Source organism: Akebia trifoliata, chromosome 12, assembly GCF_017979445.1.
Source record: "Akebia trifoliata isolate Shusen 1 chromosome 12, ASM1797944v1, whole genome shotgun sequence".
Classification (NCBI taxonomy): Eukaryota; Viridiplantae; Streptophyta; class Magnoliopsida; order Ranunculales; family Lardizabalaceae; genus Akebia; species Akebia trifoliata.
The window spans coordinates 6,095,655-6,116,844 of NC_141386.1; the positions used below are offsets into that span (position 1 = coordinate 6,095,655).

General features: G+C 34.0%; 1 protein-coding gene across 1 annotated transcript; it reads right to left on the reverse strand.

Annotated features, from left to right (window-relative positions):
- Window positions 1–328: 328 nt before the first annotated feature.
- On the reverse strand, window positions 329–6,615 carry LOC147388790 (proline-rich receptor-like protein kinase PERK15). Its single transcript, XM_086417785.1, has 8 exons — window positions 5,857–6,615; window positions 3,247–3,822; window positions 2,810–2,896; window positions 2,638–2,708; window positions 2,221–2,297; window positions 1,699–1,846; window positions 1,179–1,340; window positions 329–1,041 (listed from the first exon to the last, which is right to left on the reverse strand). Exons 1-8 carry the CDS (start codon window positions 6,437–6,439, stop codon window positions 742–744), a joined length of 2,004 nt encoding a protein of 667 aa, XP_086273911.1. The 5' UTR covers window positions 6,440–6,615; the 3' UTR covers window positions 329–741.
- Between the last annotated feature and the right edge of the window lie 14,575 nt (window positions 6,616–21,190).

Below are 21,190 nucleotides of genomic sequence, written 5' to 3' on the forward strand. Positions count from 1 at the left end.
GCATGGGGCGAACTCTAGTCTTGGCATAAAGCTGCATCACATCTTCATAAAACATAACCAAAACCAGATCCTAAACAAGATCAAATTTCTCTTCAATGGCAGTTTTTCATAATCAAGATTACTTAACCTGTAACAACCTTGTTGATCTAATTTCAGGCTTGTAGGCAACATGAATCATATTCTGTATCTAAATTATGTCAAAGTATACTGCTAAGTCTTTTCCCACCAGTCCCATACATTAAAATGATGTTTGGTAACCAGGTTCTCATTCCAGTCTAAAGATCAACCTTGCGTAACTTTCTAAACATAATCAAGTCAAACCAAAACGTCCCAAAAATTCAGCCCGAATAATTCAGTGTAAGCAAAATTCAATACCAAATACCCCCATCATCCCAAACTTGTGATACATGTCAACCTAATGCCCAAACAGAATCCAATCTAAGATTCAAGCCAAGCAAGACACCCCAAATACAAATACAAACAAAATGGGGAAAGTCAGAACGGATCTCAACAACCCAACCACCAAAAGAACTGACCCAATTCACTGTCAATTATTTTCTTGTATAGGCAGTAATTAATAAATACAATAGAAAAACCATAAAAAATTTCAAAAGAAAAAAAAAATTTATACGTTATCTCAAGCACTGCAACTCGCTTGCCGTTCTCAAGTTAAGGCAACACACAATTGGCGGAATTGGAAAAGTGGCTATGTTTTTACATCCAAATGGGTATTTGTTTTCATTAGCTTCCGCTGAAACCTTGCCTGTCTTTCAACTTCCTCATCTCCATCTCACGGGTTTGCTGCCCTTCACTGCTTGAACCTGATGGATACAACCCATATTCACTAGTTGGTCCACTGTACTCGCTGCTTCCATAGTCCCGACTGGCCAATGCAATCTTCCTGAATTTCTTCATGTCTTCGTTGTACTGGCTGGTATCATAGTCAGAGCTTCCATAGGAACCGTGAACCGCGCTGTGTCCAGGTCTGATGCCTTCATTTAGATCAGATAGAGACACGTCTCCTTCCAAGGCTCGGACTATCTGCTTGGTTTTGAGAGTGAAAACAGAGGATTTAAACTTGAGTCTTCTCAACATTCGGTAGAGCCAAGGGAGCAACTCGACCACCAAACTGAGTATTAAAAAAGTTCAAAACAAAATTGAGTACTTGAACGAGTTACCTGGCTCATTCGTGGTCGACGACGAGCAGAATGGCGAACACAAGAAGCGGCACATGCAATCATGCATGCCATCTCGTTGGGGTTGTATTCCTTTTGCAGCCGTTGATCAACAAGAGAATCATAGTTGCCATCTTCCAAAGCCCGAGTGAGCATCGGCCTTGCCTATAAAGCCAAAAACAGTTAAATTCAGTTAATTTTCCGTGACATTCATACATATTCACTTATTTATTTTTAACTTTTTCTTTTCTGGGATGGGATGGGAACATTGTCATTTGTAATATCAACATAACTTTTATGTATTTCTACCTAAATAAAATGATTTTTATAGAGCATACAATTTTAACTAATGTTTATATAAGACCACAAGCCATGTTCCCTTCATGGCAGGGACATGAATTGATGTTTATATGATTTTAAAATAAAATTGTGTCTGATTTGGAGGAAGCACCCATTTGGAGGTATCTGCAAAAAGTAGGCTTCTACACACAAAAGTATGGTGTGGATGCAAGAGAATACTGACCCAGTCTACTAAGCTGTCATCCATGTATTCTTGAGCTGAATTGACGGGTCGGCGTCCAGTAATCAATTCTAGAAGCATGACCCCAAAAGAAAAGACATCTGATTTATCCGTAAGTTTCCCACTTGATGCGTATTCAGGAGCTAGATACCTGTGAATGGTGAGAATGTTCAGAGAGTAGAAAAATAAAAAAATTAGATACGATCACTGGTGGCAATGGCAATCTACCAGCACACCATGCCAACTGGGCCTCACATGTTCAAGCAAAACTAATATACACCATTGCTATTAAATTTCTCAATTTCACGTGGAACCAGACTAAATAATAATACATAATAAAGCCAATATGTTCAAGGAAACAATAGAGCTTAAAAAAATCTGGGCCTATCTGGTTTAACCACAAACCATCACATCAGCTGGGTTCAAGCAAACTGTTGTAAAATATAATTGGATATCTAATTTGGAATTGGTCCAAACCAAATGACAGAACTAAACACTTAGCTGATAACACGGGAAGGATCATACCCAAAAGTTCCCATTACACGGGTGGAGACGTGAGTGTTTGTATCAGAAGAAAACTTTGCAAGTCCAAAGTCCGCGACCTGAACAAGAAATTGAATTCACTATGATTAACAAATATTAAAAATTAAGTAAATCGAAGAAATCTATATGAAGTAATGAACATCATAATAAGTTAGGAACACGATGCCACCTAATTTTTGAAATACTTGAAGACAAAATAATTTGGCAGTAAAGAACCAAGTGGTAACTGAAGAAAAGTATTTATATGAGATCAAAACAATCCTTCTCTAAAGTTACATACATAAAGAAATCTCAACTGGTAAATATACAGTACAGAAAGACTAGAAATGCCCATAAATTGATTTTGTGGAGAATGTTACACTTTTATCAGATGCAAGCAAACCAGGGAATGGATCCTACCTTTGCCTCAAATTTAAAATCCAGAAGAATATTAGACGCCTTGATATCACGATGAATAATTTTAGGATGGCCTGAAAATATAGATTATTTCAATAAGAACAACAACTACCAAGACCAAAAACTTAAATCAGAAAATCTGCTTATAACAAAAGAATATAAGAATAAAACTCACAATCCTCGTGCAGGTATGCAAGTCCTTTTGCAGCGCCCAGAGCAATTTTCATTCTGGTGGTCCAATCCATAGTTGGTCGACCTTTTCCTACAAAAGTAGTTTTCCTCTAATCAATCTTAGTTAAGAAAGCAGGAGCAGTAACCAAAGAAGACAATAAAGTGTTATGCGACTTGAAGAATCTAGGAATCACAAGAACCCAAATGTGAGTGTCACCCCAATTAGAACACCAGAACATAAAACATTGCAACTAAGAAATAGATGGTATTCTTCATAGTGGAGATACCAATTCCAGTATCCGGACCTGGTGATACCACAAGTGTGCAATAGGAGGAAAGGAGACACATTCGTACAACTTAGTTCATTTCAGCATGTTACAACACAAATATTGGCTAAAAGTACAAATAAGAAAAAACGATTGTTAAATGTAAAGTACATACCATGTAAGTGGAATTCCATGGTGTTGTTTGGAACAAACTCATAAACAAGCATTCTCTGGGCTCCAGTACTGCAGTATCCGACCAATGAAACAAGATGCTTATGATGTACTCGGCTAATAATCTCAACCTCAGCCTGAAATTCACGCTCCCCTTGCCCACTACCAGTTTTCAGCTGCTTAACCGCAATTTCTTTTCCATTTGGAAGGAGTCCTCTATGAACATATCCAAAACCACCTTGTCCAAGAAGGTTGGCATCTGAGAAGCCGTCTGTTGCCATCGCTAATTCTTCATAACTAAATGTGCTCTTTGAAAAACCCAAAGAAAGTCCAGGGGATGGTGGTGGGAGTGGGGTTGCAGAATCCGAATAATTGGACCCAGAACCTCCGCTGCTGCTCATGAATGGTGGTGGAGGAGGTGGGGTGGGCATTGGATTGTGGCCTGGTGACAGTGGTGGTCGTGATGCAAAACCTGGTGGGGGAGAGGGTTTGGGTGGCATTGAGATAACATGGGCTGCTGGTGGGGGAGGAGGAGGAGTGTTGTGCTGCCATTGTTGGGGCTGCACACCATAATGGCCATCTGGAGATACCATTCACGGAGTGAAAGATGAATTAGGAGAATCCAGGGTTATCAACTACAATGAGTGACAATTGATAAAAGAATAAAATAATCCGATTTATTGATGCAATCCAATCTTGTCATTTTATTTAAGACCTTATCATCCTGTGTCAAAAAGAAAACTCAGATGCCTTAAATTTTGGAAACAATAGAAGTCTCGCTCAATTAATTTTCGTAACAGACCAAGATTATGCAATTCTGACATGATTTTAGTTGATTATGGACAAAATATGACAATGCGCATGACTATGATGGCGTAAGTATTTTGGTTGTGTTGTTTTTTTCTCTAGGAAGTGTTTTTGTGTTCATAGCTCTACGGTAGTTAAAGAAGCTTGAGACAGTAAGTTGGTATTCTAAAATTCTAAGCACCAAAGTAACTTCTTTTATAGGCACTATGTAACTCCATCATATTGGAAAAGACTAATGGACCTATCCTTTTCAGTGGGTTATCTCAGATCAAGGATCACTATTTATTCCACTCCATTGGTAACAATGAAGAAACCTGTAAGTAGGAGCAAAGAGAAGCAGACTTTTTATCATAGAAGAATGCCTGTGTAGGATTTCTTTACAACATCGCCAATCCCCCAAGCCTGAATAAATGTGGGTTACATCAAGTCGGCAGACATCACCACCTATAACATGAATCATGAGTGTTATTTGACTCAGTTTGTAAAGGCTGCCATGCATCCATCTGTAACTATCCCAATATTCCCCCAACTTTGTACCTGAGTATCAAACTCTGACTTTGCACCTAAGTTGATCATTTTACAAATAGTAGAGAATTAGCCAACTATTCTATACATATAAGGGAAAATGCTTATTTCACCGGATTTCTTATTTCCATATGTAAAATACCCTTTATGATACAAGAGACTGGAAGTTTTTGATATGTGACATTTTCTAAACCCTAATTCAGCTCCAATCTTCGCCCAAATGTTCCAAGATCTCTGATCCATTCCAGAGAAGCACATACAGGAATTGGTCATAGGTTTTCAAACAAAGCATTTAGTAAAAGAACAAAGCAAATTTTAAATTCATTTTCTTCCAATTAAAAAATCAAACCTTTTTTTACGGCATATTGCATCCTTTAGACAAAATTGAACAGAATAACAGAATATGCACTGCCTACCCCATACATCCGCATTTCTTCAATTATAAAATCAAACATTTTTATGTCTTCTCATAGGATTATATACTTCGATAGTATCGAATAAAGAATAAGATCATGCAGCTGACCCCAAATTATGGTTATGATGATGATGATGATGGTGGTGGTGGTGGTGGTGGCGGCATCTAACATCCAAAATTTTAGCATTTCCCTAGGAAATCATTATGATGATATTGATGTTGAAGACAATGATGGTGATGGTGATGATCATGATCATGATGGTGGTGGTGGTATCTAATATCCTAAAAGTGACATTTTAGCATTTTCCTGAGAAATCATGATGATGATATTGATGATAATGATGATAATGATGATGATGGCATCCAATATCCTAAAAAAATATATAAAAAATTAGCATTTCCTTAAGAAATCCAAGCAATTAATCACGGTGAGATGAGCTCAAAACACAAGAAGAAATTAAAGTTTATAGAGTTTACACATCAAGTAAAGGAAAAACACCAAAGATTTTATCCATCAAACCAGCATTTTGCAAACCTCCACAGAGGATTAAAATCCAAAACCCATATCTTCAAAAACCAAACTGAACAAATTGTTAGATTCAAAAAAAAAAAAAAACCTTTTTTTTTCCTACAAGATCACCTTCATTTTCAAATCCAGAACAATTGAAATACAAATTACCATAAAAAATTAAAATCCAAAACACAGCTTCAAAGAAGAAACTGAAGTTAAATTGTTAACAAACAAATTTTTTTTTTTTTTAAAAAACCTTTTTTTTCTACAATTTCACCTTCATTTTCAAATCCAAAACAATTAAAACATATATTATCTTTGAAATATTATATTTATAAAAAAAAAAAATATCTAACCTTTCGGACCCGGTGGAGGGGGACCATAATATTCCATCGGACCATGATCTCTTCTCCTCTTCTTCTTACAACAAATAAACAGCAGAGTTAAAACAACAAGAACAGCTACTCCTCCAATCGCAATTCCCACAACCAACCCTGTCGATATACTCGTTGATGAATCCGGTGAAGGTGGCTGAGACGATGGATTCGGAGGTGATCTTCCGCTCGCCGGAGGAGTAGGAGATTCCGGCGGACTCCTTCGATTCCCAGGAGACGGAGGGGGCGGAGAAGTCGACGATGGTGGTGGAGGTGAAGCGTTAGGGGTTGTCGAAGGAGGCGGAGAGTTTGCCGGTGTTCCCGGCCGCGGCGGAGATGCTGCTGGAGGTACCGGAGTTGTCGGAGGCGGTGGAGAGACGGTTGGAGCTGTTGGTGGCGGTGGAGAGACGGTTGGAGCTGGAGTTGCCGGAGGTGGTGGTGAGGCTGCTGGAGGTATTGCTGCCGGTGGCGGAGGGCTTGCAGAGTTCGTAGGCGGCGGTGCTGATGTTGGTGGTGATGGTGGTGCTGTTGGAGCCGGAGTTGCCCCCGGAGGTGGTGACGACATTGCCTGATTCCGGTCAAATCAGAGAAATTCTTTTCCAACAAAAATAGATCCCAGTGCTTTGGGTCAATTGAGTGTGTCAGACACCTGAAAAATGTGTCAGAAATTTTCGCCGGAATTCTTCTTCTCCGGCTTCTCTCTCTTTCTCTCTCTAAAAAAAATAAAAAACTTGAAAAAAACTTTAAAAGACTTAAAAGAGAGAATAAACTATAAAGAGTCTCATTACGCTCTGAAACCTAAAATCCTTTTTCACATGGGGGACAGTAGAAAAAGAAAAAGAAAGAATTGGTGTGGGCCCACACAGTATGCAGCCAACTGGGACTGAGTAGGACCCACACGACTCGTCCGCGTTTCACTCCTCAAATTAGATGTTAATTTTTTTACTTTATTTGGATCATAGCTTATGTTTGGTTACTAATTTTTCTTACTCCGTTTACTCTTTAGGGATTATTTGTAGTAGTGGAGTAGCCTAGACACAGAATCTGAAAGTAAAAAAAATTGAAATCTGTAACAAACAGACCCTAAGATCTTTAATTTTAGATTAAGCATCTAAGTTCATTGAAAAATGATAATTGAAGACAAGATTCATGAAAAACAATAATCACGATGATTGAAAAATAATGAAAATGAAGGTGATTATGATGGGATAAGAAAATTTTATGAAAAATGGGAGGGTAAGCCTACATAAGTGGAGGCATTACTTTACCATTTTTTCTTTTAATAAGATTTTAACTAAAAAAATTTTATTGTGAATCTAACTTAAATATTGAAATTTCTTTGATAGATACTATGTTGATGCCTTAGTACAACAAATGACTTATGGGGGGAAGCAGTTTTGTTTATCTTGAGGTGTCAAATGGTTAGAAAATCCTTCACGATGTTCATATTCACAGGCGGAGCCAGGATTTTGCCCATATGAGGGCAAGCAAGACTGGAGAAATTTTAGTGGGGGTAAGTAAGAGTGAAAAAATATTTGTGAGAGCACTAGTGACATTTTTTTTTTCGACACTGAAATATATCGTAATAGCTCAATAATTTATAGACTTTGAAAATTCTTGTAAGGGCAAGTGCCTCATAGCCACCAGTATAAATTCTTTAAGAAATTTTTTTTTATTTATTTCGAATCTTCAACTTGCATGTTATTTTTAAGTAGGAATTTTTATTAATTTTTTTCTATTCATAAAAAAATAATTGTATGTATCTACTGTCCAACACTCAACTTTAAAAATAGGTGTAGTCGGTCTTCCATGTATAATTTATTTATTTTTTAATTTTTATTGGGATGTATTAATCACATAGCACTTCAAATTCCATGTACGAGACAATTGTCAAATTCTCTATTCATATGGATATCGAGATAGCAATAAGAGTGAATTCACAGTATGTCATGACCTTTACTTTTTAATAACCTTTCTCTATATGTGTAATTAGAATCTGAATTGTCACTATTCTATATTGATTCTGCTTATTTTAAGGTCATTGGACTCAAAAATAGCTTTCAAAAAATTTCAGATTTGCGTCAATTCTCTCGTCTCAATTAATATGTTCTTGAAGATGAACAATTGCTCCATCTATAACTAGAATAAACACATTTCAAAGTCACGTTCAACTTTCTTCTCATATCTAAAGTCACCATTATTTGTTTAAATAGAAAGAGTGTATCATGGTTTCAAAACTCGTCCGAGAGTAAGACGTATCATCCAAGTTAACTTGGTATTAGGGCTGAACGATACAAACACACAAGTCAATTTTTGACCGAGATTTAATATCTCATATTTAATTTTTTGATTTTTCGAACGAGACATCTCAAACGTATCGGAAAACTCGTTCGAGACAACTCGATATTAGGATTGGATGAAAAGAGATGCAAAACTGAGTTTTAAAACCATGCATGGTATATAGTACCTAATATGGTATAATTTCTATGTTTTCTCGTTTTTTTTTTCCTTTATTGTTAGGAGGAATAATAGCCAAACAAAATAAAAAAGATGACAAGTAACGAGTATTAGTTTAAATTTTAAAAGCATTGACTCCCACCAAGCATAATAATGACATACTTTATATTCTCCCTAAAATCCTTAAACCCTAAAGCATTGTAGGCATTCGGGTGATTAATACTTAATATGCCCCTATACTCCATAGTTTGAAAACTCGACTCGAGTGTCCACCAAGTTGAGTCAAGTTGAAAACTTGCAAGTCGACTCAAATAAGTCAAATGAAAATTCATTGAGTTCATAAATATTTATAAGATATTTTTATATTTTAAAATAAATAGAAATATTTATGTTTGTTCTCTACAAAAATATTATATATGGTCAAATGTCTATACATTTTGTTTACCCAACTCGGTGCATTTTTAGGTTAACTTGATGAGTTGAATCCGTCGAGTATAGAGCCAAGTCACCTTGAAATCCAATCAAATTAATTAAACGAGTTTTAAAACTATGTCGCATCTTAGACACTAAAAATCTTAGAATTCAAAGTCCCAACCCTAAACCCTAATTCAGAGATAAAGACAAACAGTTCATCATCATCATCATCAAATCCTTATCCCAAAATATCTCGAGTCAACGTTAAAGAAATATGAATAGTCCAATTTGTTAATAAACCAATAGGTAAATGGTTCGATTTTTAATAGACCCTTGATTTACTTAGATATTGTGGTCTCCCCCACAAAACTAATAATGAGTGGGGGTTCATCCATTTCCCTTTCTAGCTTTTTCATTATATGACACTTTAACAAATAGTGGGTCAAGGTGTGATGCGTAGTGTTTAAGTCTATAAAGGAGCTGAGATTGAAACTATATTCAAAAATAGAAAAAAGAGAAAAAAGTAACTTGATTGGTGATTCGTAACCATTGGATTTGATCATCTCTCATATCATAGTAAATGTTGATCACCAATCACGGTGATTTTTAATGTATGGGTCAGTTAATGGTCGAGGAGGAAGTCAGTCCATATGGCATTTTTCGAGAGGGACGATAAACACTTCTTCAATCTTAGTCTATGTGAGCTTTAGACTTGGATTGCTCTCCTAAACAAGAGGGCTTAATTAGATTACTTAATGGGCATAAAAATTGGGTCAAATCTCTTTACATGGATTTGAATTCATTCTTTAATGAAAATAGTATTTCTCGACGCCAATTTCCAATTCCAGAGATTCAGGATTGAGACATTGATGACGCAAATCAAGGACAGAGCAAAATAAATTTTGGTGAGGTAAGAGGTAATTTGTAACTTTGTGCATCATGAGAACTATATGATGTAAATGCAAATCATCTATTAATTATTATTTTTTATTTTTTATTTGAGGGGGGCCAAGTTTTTTATATGGATCATACAACTAACCTCCATTAAATATTAGTTCATATAAAATAAATCAATTATATTTTATTTTTGATATGTTATATATTTATTTTGGCTGACTAAGATATATGCCTCCCCTGACCTCAATCTTCTCTATAAACTAATGAAAATAACTTAAATACCCTCGTTTTCAACAAGTAATTAACCCAAAAACCTTGAGTTTTCTATCATCTCAACCTTTTGGATAAAAAAAAATATCCCTACTCTTCAACCTTAAGATTCTATCGATTTTAATATTTATTAATTTTTTTACCTTTCTTTTTAACCTTAAGATCTATCTACTTCAAGCCTTCAACCCTCAAGAACAAAACATGATATTTGAAATAAAAGATGATAGAATTTTGGATAGAAAAATAAAGAGTTTTCTGCAAGGAATTAAGGCAAGTTTGAAAATGATTGTTAGAAATGAGATTGAATAGAATAAAAATAATTTAATGTAAAGGTTGAAGAGTTTGTAGATGATAGGTTTGGAAAAGAAAGATCAAATATTTTTAGTTATTGGTTCAAGATAAGGGTATATAGGTCATTTTCCATCAATCTATAATAAGAGAAAACCAAGCTCAAGTAAGATGTGTCATCAATTTGAAAAAGGGTGGCATTATTTCAAATATTCACCAAAATGTAAAGGATTTGTCTAAAGAGTCATGATCTAGATCAGTGTCTCGTTCTTATAACATAGGAACAATGTCTACATGACGTATTCTTATAGGAGTTTGCGACACATTGGGCTCCTCACCAAGTCGTTTTTCTGTATGGCACATAACCCAATGTGTCTATTTTCCAATAAACACATGCCGCATAGACACCTATTTTGCTTTAGAAACGAGACATCGCTCTGGATAGCGACTCTTATCTAAAGAGAGTTACTATTGCCACATCAGTTATGTGCAATTCCTTGATGATTTACATAGGAATTAGGGTGTTCTTAGTAAAATTTGGTTGTGGCAATAGCAATTCTCTTGTCTAAGTCACTCTTTAGATAGAATTAAATGTAATAATAAGGCTGGTTCAACTAACAACAATTTTTTTTGGACAAGACTTTATTGATAACTTTTCCTCTTTGATTCTAATACCATCATCAAAATGTATTCTTCAATTATAATACAAACCTTAAGGTGGCAATTTTTGTTGGGTCCATTTAAATGGCTCTTCTATTTGGAAGAAATCAACCAAATTGAACATCCTTAACAATAGTCAATAAAATGTTTCCAATTTTTTTTGGCTTAAGTAGCCCAATTAGTTATAATTTCGAATCAAGCATCCCATTTGGACTTGTTCTATATATATATTTATCGGTGGGTTGACATATAACAATTCAACTTTGTTATTTTTGTGTGTGCAAATGTTATTGAATCAATTATATTTTTATAATAATTATAAAAATGGTCATATATTTGACTTCATAATTATTTTATTTTACTACTGATGTACTTGATAGTACCTTCTTTCAAGTTGAATGCTGGTTCACAGGTAGGGTAAATAAGTAACTTGAAGATGTGACCTCACAATATATGCATATAACTATTTTGGTTAAAAAAGAAAAAAGAGAGAAATAATTAGGGAATATGACCATCTTTGCCAAAATTCAATAACTTTTGCAAAAATAACCAGTTGTTTTCGTAAAATACTTCAGAATAACATTAAGAGTCGTGATTTTCTAAATTGAAAATTTTCACTCGATCTATACACGACTGACGTTGCAAGAGCACAGAACCATAGATCATTTTCTTTGCAATGCGAAAGGAAAACAATCAATTATTTTGTGTCCTTACCACGTTAGTTGTATATAGACCAACTGAAAATTCTTGAGTTAGAAAATCATTAGCATAATGTTAATGATATTTTTCTTAACCCTAAGGGGTTGGCCTAGTGGCAAGCCGAGCCTTGATAAACTCCTCAAGAAGGGTAAATCAAGTATTCGAAATCCCACGAAACTATGAATTTCTTGGGGCCACCCTCTAGGGTTTGGTTGACCCTCAACTCAACCTGTTGCACGTAGGATTTTTCGAGCAAGCGGTGCATGTGACCGTAGAATTAGCCTCACCCGAAGGTTAGGGATAGCATGATAAGCCAAAAAACAAATTTATATAATGATATTTTCCCAACTACATCCTTTTTGAGAAAAATTACATCACTTATATGTATTTAAGACAACTTAAAATTAATATATATTAAAAAATTATAGTTTTCTTTGGTTTCAATTTTAGATTTTTTATATAAAAAAAAAAAAAAAGATGCTGAAAATTGGAAATGTGGAAACAAAAAAGAAAGGATTAAAAACAAACAATCATTAAATTAGTCAAAATATAATAACCCATTATATTGTGAAAACTGATGAGATGAAACCATAATTTTTAAGAGTTAGGACCGAGAATGGTGTCTCCTTCTTATAATAAAGGTAAGATGTGTACATGGCACATTTATAAAATTTAATCAAGTCGTGCATGCAACCAACTTGTTCGAACTCAAATAAAAATGTGCTTTGTAGATATCTAGCGTTGTTATACGAACAAGACACTGTTCTGGATCACGACTCAAATTTTAAATTCAAAAACTCAACTAGAATATCCATCGAGTTGAAAATTCAAGAGTCAACTTGGATGAGTCAAAATGTAAAATACACAATATATAAAATTTATAGATATTTTAATATTTTTTATATAGCCGACCAGACTCAATGCATTTCTGAGGTGACTTGGCCAAGTTTTAAAAGTATGGGTGTGAAACGAATATTCATTAAAATACTTCAAAAAATTTAATCTAAAAAAAAAATTAAGTTTTTATTATTATTTTGATAAGTAATAAAATTTGTTATTAAGAGAAAGTTGGGTGAACCCATTCTTTGACTTTTTCTTTATTTTGAGGCATTTCTCAGTATTGTTGTTACTGAAAGTAAAAGCCAAACCAGCTGGACATAACAGCTAAGTAGATAGAGATGCAGCAACTTGAGAATAAAATAAATAAATTTAGAAAAGTAAAAAATAAAAAAATAAAAACTAGTTGTGTGAAATATTTTCTCTTACTTTATTATTATTATTATTTTAAAATATACATATTAGAAAAAGATGAAATTTGTAAATGGGTGGGTTAAAGGAGATAAATTATTCTAAGTGGGTCCACTATTAGAGATCAGGACCTCATTGATGGTGAAATGGGGTCCACCAGCAACTAGAGAGCAAAAACACAGCAAATCTTCTAGAAGTTGAGGATCTGTTGGAACTTGGAACATTCCATTGTGTATGTAAGATGGCAGCCTGTTAGGGCCTAGGTGTCTCTGTGTGCCCAGATTTCCTTTTTATCAGAATCAATTAGAATTGGGTCTAATATGAAATCGAATCGATAGGAATCAGAATATTCTATCCGATGGGTACTCAGAATCAATTTATTTTTACATTATACATGATTGAAAATTTTCCTATATTTTAAAATTAATTTATAATATATAAAGTTAAAAATGAGTCATTTTTTCTTAAATTTAGTACTTATGAAGGAGATGAATTTTAATCTTTGAAAATAAAAGTCATTAAATCATTTTTTTATCAGAACAAATTATTATTAATTGATACTTTGCAAATAATATGTTTTTTTTTAGACATTTTTTTTTATATAATGATTTCTTCGATTTGATTCTTGAGTACCAGAACTAATGGGTACTCGTAATTTTTTACGATTCCGATTTTGATTTCACTTATTTTAAAATCAAAATCAAAATTGAAAAGATATAGTGATTATGGTTCTAATTTTCATAGGACCGACCCATTGACACCCTTACTTGTAGTTTACCCATTTAAATATTAAAAGATATATTTTTTAATATTTTATTTGATAAAAATGCCCATAATTCCATCGTTTTTTCTTCAATAACTTCGAGAAATTTATTTTCAAAAGAATATAAAATTTTTGGAAAAAAAAAAAAAAAATTGAAGTCCAATTTGATTGTACCTAAAAAAACACTATAAAAGAGAGTTGATTTTCGGGTGAGAGTAATCCGAGAAAATGTCGTTTGAAGGTGGAAATCATTTCCAAGAGAATTGTACTTTCTAGAAAAAATATTTTCCTATTTATTTCCAATGAGAAATCATAAAACCACATGGACCTTATCCATTGACACCTCATAGTGGTCCCAGTAATGAAGTAATCATAAATGTATGTTTCAGGTGGCCTGCATTTGTTGCAAAAGATGCGCACTAATAAAGGCAGGTTAAGACCACTTTGGCATCTTTTTCGATTTTATGGTTTCCCCCTCTCATTCTTGTAATATTAGAAATACCTCCTTATATCTTAACAAATACTGGATTATCACTTCCTCTTAGGACCTAATTGATTGAACAAAATATTTAAGACCAAGACTCTAAAATAATGATGAGAATATTCAAAAGAATATAAGGAGGTATTTCTAATATTACAATAATGAGAGCGGGACATACTTTCAATAATAAAATGTGTGATTATCGAGAGTGTGGATCGAGAAACAAGATTCGTTTAGCCAATTTATTTGATCTAATCCGATTGATTACTGAACTAACTTGATCTAAGACTTAACCTAATTCATCAAATTTAAAGGGTTAATGGGTGTTGAACAATGTGTTAAAAACAAAAATAAAAATTTGTCGAATTGGTTTGGACCATGGTCCAACCCTAATTCAATTTGGTTGGATTGGTTTATGTTTATTAAAAAATTTAAAATTAAGCATAAATTTATTTATTTTTTTTATTTGTCTAAATTTGATTTTAATAAATTTAATAATTTAATGCTGACAGGACTTAAATCTAGATCTTTGATATCATCATCTAAAGACTTTACCAATTAAACTAATTGACTCTTGTAAATTCACCATAAATTATTTTTATTTATACTCATAAAAGGATGACACCTAGTAAAATAATTGTTTTATTAGCCAAAAATCAAAGCTATTAGATTGGTTTGATTTAAAAACATGGGTTTCTAATATAAAACATAATAATAATAACAATAAACATTAGTCAAAGGTCAAGGGATTAAACTCTAATTGCTTTAAATTAAGGAAAATTGGTTTGCAACACTAAGGAGTTCTAAGAAAATAAAAATAAAAAAAATAAAAACTTTGACCAAACAAGACACCCTACCCTTACATGTGGCCAAATAGGAGTCAATTGTCGCTATCGTTAACACCATAATTCGGAACAGCAGCTTTACACATTGAGAGTGAAGGGCCACAAAACGTTATTTTATTTTTTAAATTTGAAATATATATATATATATTTTATAATAAAATTTGATTTTAAAATTTCAAAATTTTAAAATCATATAGTAATAAAAAAAATGTAAATATTAGCCGTTAAAATAATTTTTTAAAAATAAAAACGCGGCTTTACAGTTGTCTTTAAATATTAAATTTAGTGGAAGATGCGGGGCTTAGTCTAAGCGAAGTCGGCTGCACATGCACTCAAATTTTGCTCGGGAATTATATTTCTTCTGTGTCACGACATTCTTTGTAGTTTTCTTATTTAAAAAAACAACATTTCAATCTTGTCTGGAGAAATATTATAAGAGAGTTACTATTGCCACATCAACTTTTATTAATGCCACACCAACTTTTATATAATTTTTTAGTGATTTACATAATAATTAGTGTTCCATTAACAAAAATTGATGTGGTAATAGCAACTCTCGTAAATAATTTACAAGGACGATTTAGACATACACCTCCATATTTTAGTAAATATTTCCCTGTTATGTTTTCAACTTGATCATGTATCCCTTGATCTCAATCTTCTCTTAAACGTTGATACCAGATGACCTAAATACCCTCTTCTTCTTCTTCACCTTCTACAAAAAATATAAAAATAAATAAAAACCTTGAGTTTTTTTACTTAAATTTCACGTACTTACATTATTAGAGTAAATATTTTTTTTAATCCACTAAGGTTTTATTTCCTTTTCACATTCAAACCTCAAGAACAATATATGTTATTATTTTGGAAAAAAATAGAAGTTGATGGGGGCAACGTGCCTTTAGCCAATCATGGCGTAGGGACTAAAGGGCAAGTCACTTTTTTATTCAAATGGAAATCTTGGGATGAAATATTAAGGGCTTCTTACATGAAATTAAAAACGACGGATTCAAAATGAGGTTGAAGAGCTTGAAGATGACAGATTTTTGTAAGGAAATCGAATTTTTTTGAATTAGGGATTGAAAATGAAAAGCATTAAATTTGTTTCCTATTAATCTTTCACAGTAGATTAAGGTCAAGGAATATGTCATCAGTTCGGATTTTGGAAAGACAAAGGCCCTACTTGTTTGTCCTACAAAAAGTCGTAAATAGAAATTTTTACAATAATTTGTCGAATGCGGTTGCTTGGATGTAAACATTTTTGTGGGCCCCATCATAAATAACTGTGACATTTAAACAAAATATCATTCAAAAATACTGTAAAATTTTGTGGAGCAAAAACCTCCACAAAACCTTACATTTTTATCTTCCTCTTTTCCACACGATCTAAAAACAATCCAAACTCATCTCTCTCTTTCTCTCTCCACCCTTCTGTCTCTATCCTTCCCCATCATGATTGTTCACGTTTTGGTTTCTACTAATGACAATGGTAGGTTTGAGATTTATTTTGTTTATTAATTAAACTTTTTGATTGGTTCAAATTGGAAGATCTTTCAAATATCGGTTCAAATAGATAATCATCTTTCAAAAGTAAATCTTTTATAAAAATGAATATTGATTTGTAGTTTTTCAATTTATTTAAAAATAATAGAGACAAATGTCAATTTTTTTATATTTTAAATTAGATTTTACAAGAAAAATATGATTTTTCAAAGAAAACAAAAATTACATTTTTTTTTGTGTTTTAACAGACGAATTGATGAATTAACAGTCAATTTTTTTTACTAGTCATGGAATATGTAAAATTTTAACCCTTCGTCCTAAAAAAAAATTCAACGTTCATATCTCAAAAACAAAATAGGATTTTTTAGGGAGGTTCGTTGTGGTAAAAAAAGTCATTTGTATTGAACTCAAAATTTTCCAAATTTTAACAAGATCTTCCCAATTTTATCCAAATTGAAGTCCCCACAAATCTAAACTTTGTTACTATGCCCATAACTAAATAACTCCATACCTAAGATGAAGGGTATTTTAGTCAATTTTTGGTCAAAGTGTATGTCCTAAATTTGAAGACATGTGAGGGTATCTCAATTGTTCACCAAAATATAGAGGTTGTATATCTAAATCTCCATGTGGTTTCCAGATGCAATGAAATATTGACACGTGGCATAATGTAGTTGTGCCAAATGGGAAGTTGAGATGATATATTTCTATCAGGCGCAATTTCAGGGGTTTTATTGGAAAATTAATGGATAATGATTGGAGTCAGATTCTTTGTTCCACAAAATGGAAAAAAAATTAAAAAAAAGATACCTTTTTCAAACCATATTAGAAGACCAACTGCCACACCACCTCACACGTTTGTCTAGATTTGATGGGTGTTTGGTTGCTAGTTTATGCTTATTCTGATTTGACTTTGACCTTTGAACTTTGGGTAGGGCTCTCAATGGATCAGGTTTGGATTGGATTGGATCGGATCGTAATTGATTTGGTATCAATCTGATGATCGGATTGGACCCGAAACTGCTTTGATAGAATTGGATTTCCCAAAGTTATCATATCAAAATGGATTCAATTGCAAGTCTGATCCGATACATTGACAAACGTACGACTTTGTTGCATATTTGGTTCTACAATGTGGTTTCATTTCCCATCTTTGGTCCTTTTTTATTTGGTGTGGATTTTGTGCAGCATCACTCCTTTCGTGATTTGTTAGGTCATTTGGAGTCAAAGAAATATGGTATTTTCGAAGAAAAAAAGAATTCAATCCATGAAATCATCATAAGTGATATGGGATTTCTTTTCTTTTGGTCTAAAGTCTTTAAGAAATTTAAAAATACCATCAGGGGGGTTAGAATTTGGGATAGAATTGAATATTCATTCAATCCGTCCAATTTTTTTTTTTTTTTTTAATTTTTTGGAATAACATTTTGATTATAATGATCTAAAGGTTACAATCCTCCAATCTATCGGAGTTTTAGACTAAGTCCCATCCAAGAGAAAAGTTGATCCAAACTAAATGTAATATAAGAAACAATATAGTTATTGGTCTCATTAGATTTTAATCCATTGTTATTCAAGCTAATTGGCCATTATGTAATGAGTTGTTGGGCTGTCGAAAGGGCGACAAGGTTTCGTTACCAGATTTGACAAGGTTTCGTTACCAGATTCTTCCTACTTGACATCTCTTTCTATTCCTACTTCGAATGAGAAATGCGACAAACTTAACCCAATAAGTAGTCTTTTAGATTTTGTTACAAAAAGATTAAAAGCTATATAAGGCACATAATATATATTGGAAAATTTAAATGTTCTATCTATCAAGATAGTTGCATAATAAACAAAACAAAAAAAAACTAGATTATCAAAAGAGAAATTCACAAACCATTTCTCCATCAATTACGTGAACAAGCTTTGATTCTGGGAATGTGTTGCACATCAAACAATCCTCTCCTCTACAACGTAGTCTGTCTGCGAATTCCCAAGGCATGCTTTCAAGAGCTTTCGAGCATTCCAAACTTTGTCGAAGCTTCTTTATCTTTGGACATGTCGCAATGATAATGAACCGTAGGCATTGCATTGTTCCTTCTATTTCATTCCACTCTTTGAGACCCTTGAAACAGACAATAACCATCTTTCAAAATTTAGGAAACAATCCCGTGACACTATAACCTATCTTCTTTCCATCATAGGTGTTGAGCAGGAACAATGTGAGAAAATTTGGTAGCTGGCCAAGCATGCTAAGTGAAGCTTGCGAAGACAGTTCAGAGAGCCTAACCACATTGGCAACTCATTCATGTTCCCTTCCAATGTTAGTTCCTCAAGATAGAGCGGAGGAGGTGACATTGTTTCCAGTTCAAGTTCTATATCTTGAGAAGAACTTATGGTCGAGGAACATAGGTGCTTCATCTTCTTGATCGACAAACACAATTCTTTAAAAAATTCTCCTTCACTGCTCATTTCCTTAATGAACTTCTCTTGTTTGCATCTTTTAAGAAAGCCTTCACGTTGGAAAGCTCATCTTTGAGGAACTTAATATCATCACCAATGCCAAGTTGGAGTTGAGCTTCTAACAAAGCCATATCTCCCATTTCACTTCTTTTTTTTTCTTAATTCACCTCAAGTGTTTTTCTCAATTTCTTCATTCCCTTTTAATAGCTCTAAAGAAATGGAAAGTCTTAACTCAAATGGATACTTTGAACAGCAGAAAACCTCATCTAATCTTTTGAAAATGATCTTTGAAGAGTGCTTCTTCTAATACAAGTTGCCCATGTTGCCAAGTTTAGTGTCCTGAATCCTAACTTCAGCTTGAGTAAAACTTGTGTCATTAACGTACTCGCATGGACAACCTCCTACGCTGGTGTTTGACTTGAAATGATGATTGTAACCATTTGATTCAAATACTCTCTTCTGATTATTTGCTATACCTCCTACCACTCAAAATAATGTGATAATCAGATGGTTAACAATTTGTTCAAAGTTCAATTATTGGTCAGTGAGTTACAAGGGGAAGAAGTGTGAAAAAAAAAATCAATTAAGCATCTAATAGGAGTCATATTGAGGATGTTTGATAGTACACCACCAATCCCACTGTTTTCTAATATGTGTTGGGGCAACAGTTCATAGATCAGACACCAAGGCACCACCCACTCGCTAAGCTAATACTGATCACAGAACGTTCAGTACCGCCCACATAAATGATGACAGTTATTAAGCAACCAGCTTGAGATGAGCAATATCATGTTTTGTACCACATCTTCTGTTGGAGGTAGCTTTGTATTGGCATAAGGAAATGTACACCAAGTAGAGATTTCGTGCATCCATCTCTATGCTGAGCTAGGTGGGGGTGGGGTGATCGGAGGACAGTGCAACCCCAACCCTAACATTTTCGAATACCCCCTTTTTTCTATCCTAAATTTCATACCTTTTTCCCTAGAGGCAATTTCTTCTTTATTAATTCATATATCCAACTTGTTTTAGAGTTTCTACTAGGGATATTCAGTATTTTTTAGAGGAATTGAGGTTGATGGATTGTAATCCTGAACCACATAAATTATGTGTCGTGCTCTCTTAACTTTGTATTTGTCTCCTATTTTGTACAACCAACATAGGATGATAAGACAGAGATACTAGCATTTCATCCCTTGGACTGGAATAGCTAGCTAATACTTTCCCTCCAACCCCAATGCAGAGATACTGAGAAACCGAAATAAAGAACGAGAACAGGAAGCCGATAATTTGGACTTCAAGTGCTTGAGTCAGGAGGAGAGGGTGTGGTTGGAAAAACAAATAGGGGAGGAAGAGGTTAGATCAGTTCTTTTCCCGAAGAGTGGGGATTAGACGCCAGGGCCGGATGATTTTAATATGAATTTTTTTAAACATTGTTGGGATATCATCTTGAAAGATTTCATGGGGGTCATCAGGGAATTACAAGAGAAGACTTGCCTGGATTATAGTTTCAATAGTACTTTTGTGGCACTAATCCCCAAGAAAGCCAGGGCGGAGAAGTTAGGAGATTAAGACCCATCAGCTTGATTAGCTCGGTTTATAAGTTCATATCCAAAGTGCTAGCGTCGCGGTTGAAAAAAATTCTTCCTAGCTTTATTGGTGACGAGCAAGGGACTTTCATTAGGGGTAGACAAATTCTAGATGATGTGTTAATGGTCAATGAGTGTCTTGACACGAGGATTAAGAACAAGAAAGATGCTGTGTTAATGGTCAATGAGTGTCTTGACACGAGGATTAAGAACAAGAAAGAGAGGATGATAGGGAAAATTGACTTACAAAAGGCTTATGATCATGTGAGTTGGGACTTTTTAGAGTACATGATGAGGAGGATGGGGTTTGGTGAGACGTGGATCAGTTGGATTAGGAAATGTGTACAACGGTGTCTTACTCGATCCTAGTTAATGGGAGTCCGGCTGATTTTTTTAGGGGTTCGAGAGGGTTGAGGCAAGGGAACCCACTATCTCCATTTTTATTTCTTATTCTAGCTGAAACCCTGGGTAGTTTGTTAACAAAAGCCGTCTAACTAGGTAAGCTGTCGGATTTTAGAGTGAATGATAGGCTTCTAATTTCACATCTACAATTTGCGGATGACACATTAGTTTTTTTAGAGCATTCGCGGGATAGGTGAGGGTGCTCCGAGTCTTATTGAGTTGCTTTAAGGTTATATCAGGATTGCATATTAATCTACAGAAGAGTAAGTTGTTCGGGGTAAGGGAGGTGAATGACATACATTTGATGGCCAAAATTTTGGAATGTGGGTATGATTCTCTGCCTACATCCTATTTG